Source organism: Drosophila mojavensis, unplaced genomic scaffold (assembly GCF_018153725.1).
Source record: "Drosophila mojavensis isolate 15081-1352.22 unplaced genomic scaffold, ASM1815372v1 contig_19, whole genome shotgun sequence".
In the NCBI taxonomy this organism is placed as follows: domain Eukaryota; kingdom Metazoa; phylum Arthropoda; class Insecta; order Diptera; family Drosophilidae; genus Drosophila; species Drosophila mojavensis.
The window spans coordinates 2,365,585-2,379,697 of NW_025318726.1; the positions used below are offsets into that span (position 1 = coordinate 2,365,585).

At 31.3% G+C, this 14,113-nt stretch overlaps 4 protein-coding genes across 7 annotated transcripts; 1 reads left to right on the forward strand and 3 right to left on the reverse strand.

Moving 5' to 3' along the window:
• Nucleotides 1–1,288: 1,288 nt before the first annotated feature.
• On the reverse strand, nucleotides 1,289–5,578 carry LOC6572324 (ubiquitin-conjugating enzyme E2 G1). 2 transcript variants are annotated; one of them, XM_001998427.4, is made up of 3 exons: nucleotides 5,335–5,578; nucleotides 3,539–3,641; nucleotides 1,289–1,729 (listed from the first exon to the last, which is right to left on the reverse strand). In XM_001998427.4, the coding sequence occupies exons 1-3, from the start codon at nucleotides 5,378–5,380 to the stop codon at nucleotides 1,372–1,374; spliced, it is 507 nt and encodes a 168-aa protein (XP_001998463.1). In that variant the 5' UTR covers nucleotides 5,381–5,578; the 3' UTR covers nucleotides 1,289–1,371. The 2 variants fall into 2 exon arrangements, with proteins under 2 accessions (XP_001998463.1, XP_015021831.1); XM_015166345.3 differs by lacking the exon at nucleotides 5,335–5,578 and adding an exon at nucleotides 3,219–3,281 and having other exon boundaries at nucleotides 3,539–3,623.
• A 1,071-nt stretch (nucleotides 5,579–6,649) lies between these two features.
• On the reverse strand, nucleotides 6,650–8,091 carry LOC6572323 (programmed cell death protein 6). Its single transcript, XM_001998426.4, has 3 exons — nucleotides 7,912–8,091; nucleotides 7,350–7,725; nucleotides 6,650–7,025 (listed from the first exon to the last, which is right to left on the reverse strand). Exons 1-3 carry the CDS (start codon nucleotides 7,968–7,970, stop codon nucleotides 6,924–6,926), a joined length of 537 nt encoding a protein of 178 aa, XP_001998462.2. The 5' UTR covers nucleotides 7,971–8,091; the 3' UTR covers nucleotides 6,650–6,923.
• Nucleotides 8,092–8,200: 109 nt separating this feature from the next.
• Nucleotides 8,201–10,751, forward strand: LOC26528493 (glucoside xylosyltransferase 2). 2 transcript variants are annotated; one of them, XM_015166344.3, is made up of 4 exons: nucleotides 8,201–8,822; nucleotides 8,876–8,997; nucleotides 9,250–9,547; nucleotides 9,613–10,751. In XM_015166344.3, exons 1-4 carry the CDS (start codon nucleotides 8,790–8,792, stop codon nucleotides 10,270–10,272), a joined length of 1,113 nt encoding a protein of 370 aa, XP_015021830.1. In that variant the 5' UTR covers nucleotides 8,201–8,789; the 3' UTR covers nucleotides 10,273–10,751. The 2 variants fall into 2 exon arrangements, with proteins under 2 accessions (XP_015021830.1, XP_015021828.1); XM_015166342.3 differs by lacking the exon at nucleotides 8,201–8,822 and having other exon boundaries at nucleotides 8,881–8,997; nucleotides 9,285–9,547.
• A 697-nt stretch (nucleotides 10,752–11,448) lies between these two features.
• LOC6572322 lies at nucleotides 11,449–12,489 on the reverse strand. Of its 2 annotated transcripts, XM_015166341.3 has the most exons (4): nucleotides 12,386–12,489; nucleotides 12,131–12,294; nucleotides 11,921–12,067; nucleotides 11,449–11,855 (listed from the first exon to the last, which is right to left on the reverse strand). In XM_015166341.3, exons 2-4 carry the CDS (start codon nucleotides 12,272–12,274, stop codon nucleotides 11,616–11,618), a joined length of 531 nt encoding a protein of 176 aa, XP_015021827.1. In that variant the 5' UTR covers nucleotides 12,275–12,294; nucleotides 12,386–12,489; the 3' UTR covers nucleotides 11,449–11,615. The 2 variants fall into 2 exon arrangements, with proteins under 2 accessions (XP_015021827.1, XP_001998461.1); XM_001998425.4 differs by having other exon boundaries at nucleotides 12,131–12,482.
• Between the last annotated feature and the right edge of the window lie 1,624 nt (nucleotides 12,490–14,113).

Below are 14,113 nucleotides of genomic sequence, written 5' to 3' on the forward strand. Positions count from 1 at the left end.
AGTAGTAAAATATTAAATTACCTTTGCGACTTAGTGTTTGCTATTCGTTGAATTATATTTTTTCAATGTAAAATTGACAGGACAGCTATTTCCCCACCCTGATTTAGTGAACGTAACGAGAACATCTCAAGACTATGAGATGTGGGCATCTTAGAATATATGAGCTGTGATATATCAATTTAGTATAAAATATATCTCGCCAGGCTTCGAATCAACATTTTTATACCCTGAACCCATTGAAAATCAGGGTGTAATGGTTTTGTGAAAAAGTATGTAACGGGCAGAAGGAGTCATCGCAGACCCCATAAAGTATATATATTCTTGATCAGCACGACGAGCTGAGTCGATATAGCCCTGTCCGTCTGTCCGTCCGTATGAGTGCGTCGATCTCAGGACTTATAAGAGCTAGAAAGCTGAAATTTGGCATGCATACTCGTGTATACCATACGCAGTACGAGTTTGCTTTATTTTTTCGATAAAAATTGATTTTGTTTTTTTAGCCTAATTTGAACACTTTTAGACCTGTAGTCTTCAAATTTGCGTTGTATATAAAGTTAATGGATACAAAGATTTTGTAATTTACAGATTTTGGATACCACGCCCCCTTCGACCCTAATTTGTAAAAAACGCATTTCAAGTACTAGAGACTTGTGCTTTGGAATATACACACATTTTCACCATATGATTATGTTTTGAAAGTTTCATTTCATAATGAAACAATCATTTGTATGTCTACAAAAGAAATTATTCAACAAATAAATTCTCATAATATTGCTCACTGCAGCGCAGCCCAAGCGCAGTCGCTGCTTACTGCGCAGTTAGCAGAGAGCAGGCTTATGCGTGCGTTTGGATGCATATGTATGTATGTATGTGTGCATAGAAGTGCAGAATTATTAGAATATCAGCTTAGAGGGTTCAGGGTATCTTCTAGTCGAGCAGTCTCGACTGTTGCCTTCTTACTTTTTTTTTTTTGGAAAACGCGAATCGCCTCTACTATTATCACCATTTCAACTCCTCAAGGACGTATATCACCTTCTACTGCTCTATCGTCTGTGAGAGCTGACTATGATTCATCACAATAACTGCCCAAATTCCTTCATTGAGAAGTATGAGATGGCAGAATGACCCATATGCTGTCGACTTAATCTGATCGCATGACTGATTCAAATATATTTTTTTTTTCCATTTTTGGGTGTTGTTGGATTGAGGGATTAGATATTTACGATTAGCTTTTTCCCCTTTAGCTCATATAACGTCTAAAATACATTTTTCAATATAAGAATTTGAGTTTATATGTCTATTAATTCAGTTATTCATTTTAATGTATCAAATTTTTAATATAAATATACAAATATAGAGCAAATCCTGTTTCTACGAACACTCCTCTTGGCTTTTCCGGACACAACGTGCCACCTTGCGCTTGAAATCGGGGTAGGATTCTCTCCATTCCTTGGCAGCATCAACGTTTGCTGGGGACTCGTCATTGGGATCCGCTAACATTGATATCACGGATATCAAAATAGTTTCCACTGTGTGTACCGGCAACCAACGCTCTGATGCTTTTTCGTAGCCCCATTTATCATCTCCAGGTTCATGCAAAATTGAAATACAGACATCGCCATTTTTTTCAATATTTGGATGCCAAATTTCTGTAACAAACTTCATTCGAGGTGGACGCAGAGGGTACTCCTTAGGAAAGTATAAATGCGCTTTGAAGAAACCTCCTTCGCTGTTAATGAAACATAAAAAGGAAAGCAAATACGTTAATAAATCTATTGTATATAATAACATATAGGGAAATGATAAGTTAGGATTTAAGTTTTTGAACGCATCCACGCCGCTTAGCATTTGCCACAATAGACAAAAAATATTATTCAGAAAGTATTAATACCAGACAAACTGAGCCAAGTTTGCGCACTTACATTGCTTCCGACTATTATAATTTATAAAACCTAACCTAGATGAAAGCCAGGACACTCAATACAACCTTCAATATCTTAGCTTTCAAACAGAACGAGAAGGATAATAAAGTGAGACATATTTCTATATTATATGACCTCAATACAACAAATTATTAAACCTATTTTATTGATAGTTAGAGCATAATATATGGAAATTTCAAAGAAATATTATAGTTTTTATTTAAGAAATGTCTAAATGCTAAATACAATCAATTAAACGCGATCCCTTTCATATAATTTTTTGCGCTTTACAGTTAAACTTAATCATGATAGAGATATGGTATTTGATATATGTATATACACACTTTCGTATACATATATAATTATAATTTTAAATATAATTTCCCGATTTTATGAAGAAAGTGAGAAAGGTAGCAAAGCAAGGTGGAAGAATTGATTCAGATAAATTATACGAAATACACGAAGGCAAAGTTTCTCGCTTCGAAAGGTATCGAAATCGGCAGTTTCATATGGGATGGACTCGACATGGACGTTGATACAAAGGATATATTTACTTTATTACTAATTTATTAACAAATTATTTGATTGTACCATATCATACCATTATTTTACACCATTTTCAATGAGGTTGATGCATAGAAAAATTTTTGTCACATGCATAAATTATATACGAGGTTAGCCTGAAAAATTGTCAGCCCTATAAAAAATATTTATATTAAAAAAAAAAATCTATTTTAATTTGACGTTAAGTCAGACACTTTTATAAAATGCCACCAGCAACTAGCTAAAAGTAGTTTGTATGATTCAATAAAATTTTTTATATAAATTAGTTTTATATAAATCAATCTGACATTTATTAGTCAGTGTAGGTGGAATCATAAATCTAAATATGTAAACGCTATATATTTAATAATTTCTAAGGAACCCAAGAGCTCAATCAATTACACTTCAATTTTTCCAAATTAAATAGGTTCCTTTGATTTGAGGACTGAAAATATTTCTACATTCTTAGCTCTTAGTCGTGGAGCTACAAACTTATAAATCCAAATTTAATTAAAAATAATTAAAATAAAAGTACACCAAGGCTCTGCTTTCCAGCATTTTAACGTGAAATTATGTAAAAGTTTACAAGTTTACAACTAAAAAGTTTTTTTTCTAAATAAATGACAGAAGATGTCAGAGAATATATGTTCACTTTCTTCATGGCAATGCATCAGAGTAGTGGATGGTGTGGCGGTTTAAAGCTTTAGGTACAGGGTTAACAGGGTTTGCATTGAACCCACTTAGAGTACGCACCATTGCAAATGGGACTGCAGACTTTTCCTGGCGCCACTAAAGAGGAAGGTTGTACGCAGTCAACTAATCCAAGCAAAATTGAAAATGAAATAAATTAATTAATGAAAATCCCCAAAACAAAAAAATATGCAGCTCTGACTCTTTCGATTACAACGAGTTTCAATTATGAATTCTATTTTCAGTCTATCATTGGCTTAATTTGTAAGCACACGAGGATCATATAGTTATTAATATATAAACAATATTTACTTTATGGGATCGGATCGAATTTAATATATTAATTTTATGTTATTTAAATATATTTACTGTAATAAACCTACTAAAGTGTGTCTGGTGGTCCAATTATTAGGACTTCCCAACGAAATATATCATTCTCATCAATTAATCCAGCTGAGAAACCTTCTACTGGGTTCTTATTTAGTTCTGAAATAAAGGAAAAATAAGAATTTTGTAATGTTAAAATATATGTATATTATTATATATTATATATTATATTATTATATACTCATTAAACGTATATAACGATGTATTTTATATATAGATCTTAGATTATAAAATTATTCACATTTCCTAAAGCAAGTATACTATATTTTAACAGCTAACGTAATATATTATATTAAACAATTGTATATATATATATATTTTGTAGATTAAAAATTTATTATAATAATAGTTTAAAAGACTTTTATAAAATCGTACTATATCTTGTAATTAATTATATTTTAATAATTTTCACAAAAGAAATTTTCTATTGTCTTAAAAAATATAGAATATATAATGATAATTGCTTTGTTTTTTAGTCGACCACATAAATCTCTTATCAACATATTATTCTCCTTACTAAGCTTTATGTATATCTCTCAGAGCCAAAAAATTTTGAATTGAATTTTATTGTACATAGATAAATATTGCTTAGCAGTACAGTTATATATCTATACATTATAAATTCAGTGACTTGCAAAATTTCGTTTGTAGTAGCTGAACAATCTAAAATTACTGAAACGAATACATTATTATCAGCAAACATTAGGCCGATCTGTGCAGCAAGAATAAGCCCAGCTCCAGGGACAGCATTTAAGCTGTGAACTTAGTTTGTACCGTACATCACTCATATATGAAATTATCGATTCAGATCTTAATATCGATGAGCAATCAAGATAAAAAATGTGTTTTAAAGACTTCGTGAACGACTCAACAAATCTTAAAAACTCTTTGAAATTGGATGTGAATAAATGTAAAATAATATTCATCTATGTACGAATATGTATTAACATTCTTGTTACATAGCCAAAATTTAGCATATCATGAAAGAATGAATAAAGGTTGAATTTTTTTTAGTCTTTTGAAATAAGTAGACATTAATTTATAAATTAAATATACTTTTATATATTGTAAAATATATGCTTATACAAATATTTGTATTCATTGCAGAGGAAGATATCTTATTTTTGCATATATGTATATATATCTAACTTTAAAATCAATTATTTTTTGTGAAACTTATTTACATCATTCATCAAATTATCTATTTACCAAGCTACTTATATATACATAGATACATGCCAACTAATGTACATACATATGTACGTATGTACATGCGTTTATCGTGCATTGGCTGTGGCACATACATAGTCATTGTGATGATTCAAGAAAATATTCTTCACCACCAATAATAACAAAGAAACAAGAGACAATCAAAAGGGTGATAACAGAGAAGATTTGGTTAAGACGCTATGCATGCATATTTATATACGTATATATGTTAATTATGTATACATGCTATATATATAAATATATATTTAAATTTATATATATACAGCAGCTGGTATATACATTTTTGCATATACATTAAAATACTTAGGTATAAATATATATATTTGTTCATAAATATACGTTTATGCACTTTTTTCTATTAATTAGTTGACAACGAAATGTGCTCCAATTAAATTAATGCCTTATGTGCATAAGTATGTATGAATGTATGTATGTACATCGTGGCATGCGTGCGTATATGTACATATACCTGTAAATGACAATTTCCGCTGTTCTTCCCTATATATAATATGTACATGCATAACTCCTTACATACGCTCATAATTAGACATGTGTAACATACCTGCCAATTGTTTCTTCAATAGCAATGATGATTGAAGTTCAGACATTTTTGCTTTGCTTCTGAAATATTTTATTAAGGTAATGCACTCTTAGGTTACACAATTTAAAAAATTAGCTTATTACACGCGGCCTGCTTAAAAGGACAAATTTATTTCTGCTGATACGAATGCCGACAATATACTTTTTTCATTCTTTACAGACGAAACAAAGTAATTAACTGTAACAAAATGAGATGGGTAAAGAATCATAAGAACTGAACTAGTTCGTGAAACGTCTGGCAATGAAACACGTTTTTCATGACACGTTTCTACGCACACTGTTCTGCCGGTTGCAAGTGGTAAAAAATAATGTCACTGTACATATTTATATCGATATATATCGTCAAAACTGAATGTGGTTGGAAATTCGAGCCGGAAAATATAATGAGCATGATAGCCTGGAATATGATAAATGGTATATATGTATTAGTTATTGTTAAACTTCAATAAATATTTCCTTCGTTTACTCAAACAAAGATATGATTCTACATATGTAGTTGAGGCTACCCTATTTTTACTGTTCCCACTGCTCATAAGTAATGAAAAAGTGTTTCCATTAAAAAAAAATTTTTTTAAATATTCCTTCTACCTGGTAATAAAAATAACTGATTCAAAAATTAGTATACAATATAATATTGATATTATTTTCTAATATAACAAATCTATAAATCTTTCAACAATATAAATTTGTGCGAGAATCTGAGTTGACTACTTATATTCACGACCCCTCTATTTTTATACGGGTAACGTTGTTCGTGTTAACATTGGCGTGTCCCTCTTCAGTCTAGCATTAATATTAAAAGTTTTTTTTTTTTCCTTGCTTTCTTATATAATTATAAAATTTTACCATTTGCCAATCATCCAAAACAACCTTGTTTGTCTTCCAAAGCTACTTCTGAACAAGAATACTACAAGTCATCGGTTCCACTGCAAAAGTTTAAATTATTTACGTTTTTATCGATATCAACCCTACAGTGGCCGGTCTTTGGTTACCTTTATATCGAATATTTGCAAGTGTGGAGAATAAGTTTCGATGTATTGATCGAGACACAAACAAAACTGTTATTTAAATTTAGAATATAAAGGTTCATTTAAGTAGCGAAAAGCTCACCAATTAAATATTGGATTAGTTGAGAAAATCAATAATCAATGAATCATCACAAAACTTAATCTTCATAAGACAATTACCGTCTAGAAGTAAGACTTGGAATTCTGTTGGCTCTGCAGTTCTAATGTATAATTATCCATACTTGATTTAAAATTATTTGAATATGTATATAATTTCAAAAAATTTTAATAACAATGCTGAGTTTTTAAGTTTACATAAAGAAATAAAGATTTTTAATTTTAGTATTATATCAAATATAATACATACATATAAGCTTAAATGTCTAACAAGGTTGCTTACGATAGTAATTATTTAAATTTATAGTTTGATGGGATAACAAGTTCACAAATATTGGCTCTTTAAAAAGTAGATCATCCAGGCTATTTACATATTTGTATACATATAAAGTTACATTTTGTATAGTATAAATTTGACATTTGATTATTAAATCTTAAGTGAAAAAACCATGCTTAAAAACTGTTCGTAGTGGATTGTTATGACGCCATCCATGTCGGTGTCATGTTGCTTGAAGGCTGTAGTCAAAGTCTGCAATTAAATAAAAATGTTTATTAATAAGTTTGTTAGCTTATCTAGTTAAAACTTGTTTAGTTCTTCTTTATTTTTGTTTATACAATTCTCTCCAAACCATATTTTCAAAGCTGGTATTCTAATGAAAATAGTATTAAAACCTTTTACCAATAGATAAGATTTCTCAATAAAATCACTTAAATTTTACTGTTTATAAATCAATATAATATAAAATAAACCTATTATAACAAATTTTGTATGTTTTTAATTATAAATATAAATTAAGTTTATATCATCAAAATATTATCATTATTATAAAGCAGAATAAAATAAAATACTTACATATAGAACAATACAGCATTGGATGAAATCATCGAAAAGGATTGTTCCTCTGCCAAAGCGATCGAATTTACGGAGCAATATTTCAATAAGATTGTCAGATAGACGATAGCCGAAGGAAGTTAGAGCAGTTTTAAGTTCTTGCTTGTCAATGTTGCCGGAATTGTCCCGGTCGAACGAGCGAAAACAATTTTGCCAATCAGTTACATATTTCCATAGTGCTCCGAAATCCTCGAAAGATACGGTTCCCCTGTTTTGGCGATCAAACATTCCGATCATAAGCCGAACTGTTTCCGGATTAAAAGCTGACCATGTGCCATTGGAGAGAGCAACCTGTAGTTCATCTGCAGAGATATGTCCACTCCTGTCTTTATCGACCCTAAAAGCACAAACAAAGTTATATCGATGGAATATATAACAGACACTTGTATAACAGTGCTTTCGCGAATTTACATAGATATGTATGTGTCTACATATGCATGGGTCTACGTGTATATTTACAATATAAATTTAAATACATACATATGTACGTACGTACGTTGCCAAATGTTATTAATATAAATACCTTTGAAATACGTCCCAAAGAAACGTCTGATCGGGCATTCCGCATTGTTGGTATGACATGTTGTATAAAATAAAGATACAAAATTAAATCCCTGATTTATATTTTGGCAAAAAATTGCTCTACTAATAATCTACACTTGTTACTAGTAATTGGAATAGTGAAGTATGAGTCACAAATCATACAAGTGATGGTTAACATATCGATATCTGAAAAGTGGAATTGCTTCTACAATACAATTATTCAATATACATATGTATATCGATGCTATCTATATTTTTATCAACTGCTCTTTAAACTTGCAATTGGATAATTTCTGCTCAGTTCCATCACCCGTTATTTAAATTAATTAAACTGAATATACATAGTTTATTGTTTAACGTTTTCTGTTGTTGTTACTTCATTTCGATGTTTTTAAGAAAATATACCAAAACCAAAGAAACTTGTGTTGTCTTTCTAAAGAAAAATATTTTACAATGATTTCTTTTACAGACTAATATTTCTAAAAACAAATATGACAGTGAATAAATGTGAGCGCTCATCTTGATTTACGGATTTGGGGCATTCCCTAAGGAAATGGATTAAACAGCGACCAGCAGCTGGAACTCCAAGAAAAGAATCACTTAGTTCAAAAGAACTGGTTCATGGCTAGCACAACACAGTATTTACTTTTTTTCAATGAAACATATTTATATTGATTTTGTAATGCTAAATAAATTGATGTTTTTCTATATAATATGCGATCAATCATTACTGCTCTCTGATATATAGCTTCAAATAATAATATATACATACACACTATATTGGGCAGCGCTCTGCTTTATGATATCCAAACAAACACACTTGTACAAATATACATACATACATACATTCGTGCATAAATGTATCTATGTAGCAATATCAGAAACAAAATGGTAAACAATAAACTTATATAGTAACAAGCTTGACTAACATGAGTATATTTTAGCGGCACTTCCACATGTGCTTTCTAAGTTGTGTGGCCCTCACTACTATTTTGTACATATTTCACGAGCGTCCAAATTGGGACCATGCAGCATCTGCCCAATCCGACACTGAAACCAATGAAATGTACGTACGTATGGTATATTAGATATGTAGATATATAATGTGAAGTCACCCTACAGCGGGCATCCTCGGTTATATTAGAACTGTTTGTCAAACGGAGATGTCCGCTTTTAGTAGCTAATAGGAAAAGCTATTGTTAATATCTTAAATAATATAACCAATGTTAATTTTTGGCAAATTGGTTTGCATGTGTATTTTAAATTCTTTAAAAGTAAAATTAAAAAATTAATAACATTTCTATGTAACTTTTGATAGGCGCCATAAGAAAAACACCTTTCATATTGTTGCAGTCGCCTGTGGCCAACGCGCTCAAGAGACGCTAGTTATGATAAAGTCAGCTCTACTTTATAATTATTATCAGGAATATATTAAATTTATAATATTTACGGAAGCTCCATTAACTGATATAATAAGCGAGAAACTGACTGACTGGCGCGATACACTTTCTCAGCAATTTGACTTTGAACTATTGTCATTAAAATTTCCAAATCAAAGTGCGAAAGAATGGAAAAATCTGTTTAAGCCTTGCGCCGCCCAACGCCTATTCTTACCTGTAAGTAAACTTGATTAAAAAGTCAATATTTAATAATAATGATTTGTATTAACTTATATTTTTAGTCTTTATTGAAGGATGTTGATTCGTTGTTATATGTTGATACAGATATATTGTTTTTATCTCCAATTACGGATATATGGAAATATTTTGCAAAATTTAATGAAACTCAAATCGCCGCTCTGGCGCCTGAGCACGAAAATGAAAATATTGGATGGTATAATCGATTTGCACGCCATCCATTTTATGGACGACTTGGCGTCAACTCTGGAGTCATGCTTATGAATCTAACACGCATGCGGCAATTCAATTGGGAGCAGCATGTATTTCCTATTTATAAAGAATTTAAGCTACGAATTACGTGGGGCGATCAAGATATTATAAATATTCTTTTTTATTACCACCCAGACAAACTATATATAATTCCATGTGAATATAACTATCGACCCGACCACTGTATGTACATGAGTATTTGCAATTCTTCTCGATCAGGCATAAAGCTAATACACGGTAATCGGGGCTATTTCCATTCCGATAAGCAACCATTATTTAAAACAATCTATTCGGCTATAGAAAGCTATCAGCTAAGCTCTAATGTATACAACGATTTCCTGTTACCGCTTCGCGCAGCATTGAATACACAATCTGTTAACGAATCTAGTTGTGGAAAAGTCTCAGGTGATATTCTGTTAGTGGCGAATAGTCTTTTTAGTAGTTCATATTGAATGGGTAGTACATAGTGATTGGGCTGTACGTACACATCCCAATCATATTATTAAGTTAAAGCTTCCCAGACTAGAATCTCATACATTATTGTCCATATTTAGTAACCAATAGCTTTTAATTAGGGATTTTGTTTTTTCTATATTTTCGTGAAATAATAAGACGAGCTTAAAAGTATTTGTTTTTATTTTAAATGAAAATAAAATTTCAAAAGATAATGAATAGTATAAATGTAAATAGAAACCTTAAAAACTCTAAATATGGCACCTTTCCAGGAAAAGTACTTAAATCTACAATACAAACACAAACAAATCATAAATGACAAAATTACTCTTTGTTCAAGTCTCATGTAATATTTTTACAAACATATCCGGAGAAGCAATACAATGGAATTTTAGAAGAATAATTCATAACCATTTTAGATAAATAGTTTTAAATTTTTTTTATAAATATGTAAATAAATATACTTTTAATTAGCCGATCAATAAGAGATAACCTCTGATTTTAAAAGCTAAGTACTTTTAGCACTTAAGTGCACCTGTATGAGCTGTAAAAATAGTACACTGATATTAAATCAAGACTGTAAAAGCGAAATGACAGACCTGATTAAAGTAATTTTTCGTACAGCGTTTACTGGGTTTGGGAAGCAATTTTGGCTCAACGTAGAGTATGTATGTGATTATCGGTTGTCCTATAATTATAAGTTACAATATACACAGATTCAGAGCATTATACTTCTAATATGCCGCCAGTGGATAAAGCGTATAGCCTGGACTGCAAAAAGGATAAATTTTAAGCAGGCGAATTCAATCATTTATAATCTTCGGCAACTTGCAATTGAATAATGACAATGTAACCGACAATATCATCTGCAAGATCTTAAATTACAATCAGTAAATCTCTACATGGCATTCATCGTTTTTTTTTTTTTTGTTATAATGAAGCCTACGGCAAGAGCATCAAAAGCAACACCCAACGGGTCTTGTAGTCATCACAACGATTAATTTGTCTAGCCATTTTCAGATTCACACAAAGCGCCTATTTAATGGCTCTGACAACGTGAAAAGTAGGTTGATAATATCTTACCATTGCTAAATAGATTCGACAATCTAAAAACAAAGAAACGTCTTTTCGACTCAATGCGTGCCACCCCTAATGCAAATAATGATATAGACACGTAATATACATACAATTTATGACAAAATTATATAGTCTGCAAGTACATAAAAAACTAAGTTCACACAACATTGATATTATATATATATATATATTAATTTATCAATAATACGTACATATGAAAATGGTGCTTGGTTAGGTTAAACAAAGATAAATAAAAAGTAGTCTTCTAAGTCGTTGGATAAAGTTGTTGTGGGTCATGTTCTGAAGTAATCGGAGCAGTAGTCACATTGGATTGAGTACTGCTTGTCCCTGCGTTTTCTAAATTAGTACTGTCTCTGTTACTCCGAATCGAAGTTGTAGACTTATCAGGGCTGGGATTTGCAGCTGCGCCAGGTGTATTATTTGTTCCTGTGGATGTTGCTTCGTCGTCATCGGAACATTCGACACTAGATATTGAGAAGTTTTCCTGTCAAACAAATAAAAAACATCCCGTTAAGGTCTTAGAAAATGTATGAATTGAACTATACTTACTGCTTCCCTTTGTGATTTGTAGCCTAGTAATTTGAGTTTGCGTTCTTCCCGCATACGTGTGAGTCTCATTAACAGGGTGTAATGCTGTTCCACCCGATATAAACAAGTTTTACAAATGGTTTTTGGTAATGGATCAGTAGGAGATATCTAAACAAAATTATTGCATGAGCCGGACAACATCCATATACATATTTGTGTATATGCACTTACAGTAATTGGCAAGTAGCCATTGATTTTTTCGACAAGACATAATCGTTGTCCATGGTCTCCATATATGTGTATAACTGTTCTATGCATTTCTGAGCAAAGGCGGCAAAGAAATCCGGAAATACAAGCCTTTTCAATACTTCCCATGACCTTAATTGTACCAATATCTTTTTTGTTGTGGGAATTAAGATATATAAATTAAGTATTGAAATTGTTTTCACGTTCATGTAAACATTATATGTATTTCAAAATACTAACTGTTACTACTTAAAATAAATAAAATTGCCTAAAAAGTCAAAATATTGCATTTGCTATTGTTCTCACACACAGATGTTTTTACTCGCAATAACAAGGTTGCAAATTCGATACATCAATTTTATAGTACTTCAAACATCGATAGTACTGTCGTTCGTAAAATATTATTCGCTGAATGGAAAACATTCCTTGTATTAAGGGTATGCCCTCCTGCAAATTAGAAGATTAGGAAAGATTACACCGCACTTCAAATTAAAAAGTCTGTTATGTTCTGAATTCTATTAACTAATGAATGTATTAAGAAACCGATAGCATATGAATAGAGTTATTCTTAAAAGAGAGATCACTTTCAAAGTTTGCATTTATTAGGTTATTTGCCTAGATCCACGTAAAAAATGGATAAACATCAAGCATAGAAAGTGAAGATGGATCATGGTTTGTCTACCAGATGTATTTGATATTGTCATCTTTTAGTACTGCGTTTTCAGAAATGCCCGAAATTATCTCTATACATGTATATTCCAGATTGATTACCCATCTCGAACTAAGTTTTCTCCGAAATGTTATTGTTGTGCAGACCTTTAATTGTAGCCCTTAGAACGCGATTCTTTTCCGAGTGTTGTAAAAATATCAGAGTACGATTTGTAATATAAAATATTTTGCATCAATTAAACTTAATCATTTTCTGAAAATTAAATTGAATACATACAATATTTCTAGAATATTAAAATTCAAATTATTAATATTAAAAAATATTCAATGGAATATTTTGCTATTTATTTATTAGTAACTGTCTGATATCAATCCAATATAGCTCTGTCTATATTCGAGGGAGCCATCTGGCAGCCCTAAATCCTTTGACAGAGACGTCAGGTCGCTTCACGACATATAGCTTTGGAAGCTTCGGTCCATATTAATCAGTATACGCCACGCTAACTTACCCAAATTGTTCAAATTTACATTGAACAAAACAAGTCAATTGTGAAAACTTAACATGCGTATAAAAAATAAAATAATGTGAAAAGTGCGCCTGCTAAGAACGCCATTAAACGTTTGCACGAAATATTCAAAAGTGTGCCTGCGGACAAGTTTCGGGGAGTATTATGGTCCCAAAGAGTCATCGAAATGGCTGAAGATGACGAACAATTTCGGAACGAAATCACACCACACGACGATGCTCACACACAGCTCGCGCCACAATCGATTTTTGAAGCAATTGTTTCCTCATCGTTTGATGTCGATAAATGGCGATTTTGACAGGCCACCGCGTTCGCCTGATTTAACGCCACCTGACTTTCTTGTTAAAAGCAAAGGTTTCTCTTAAAATGCCAACGACCTCAGAAGAGCTCAAGAACAACTTCTGTAAGAAAATATCCGCTATTCCAGCCGCTATTTTAACTGTGAAAAATACGGCAAAATAGGGCACAATTCGCAATATTGTTCAAAAAGTGATGCCAACATCTCTACTACGATGTTCCTTGTAGTTCTACTAGTTGTTGTAATGCTGTTTCGGTAAAACTCTCTTCATATTGATTGAAACGAATTTGCTTTATATATAATATACAGTCAAATCTCGATAATTTGTACGCCGCTAAATCAACAATCGCGATAAATCAGAAAGATTCGATCTCCTTGAAAAAAAAAAATAGGTAATTTGTAAAAATTTTCACAATTTTTACATTGAAATTCTATTTTTGTAACCTCTTATAATTCGTATTGAAACTTTAAGCT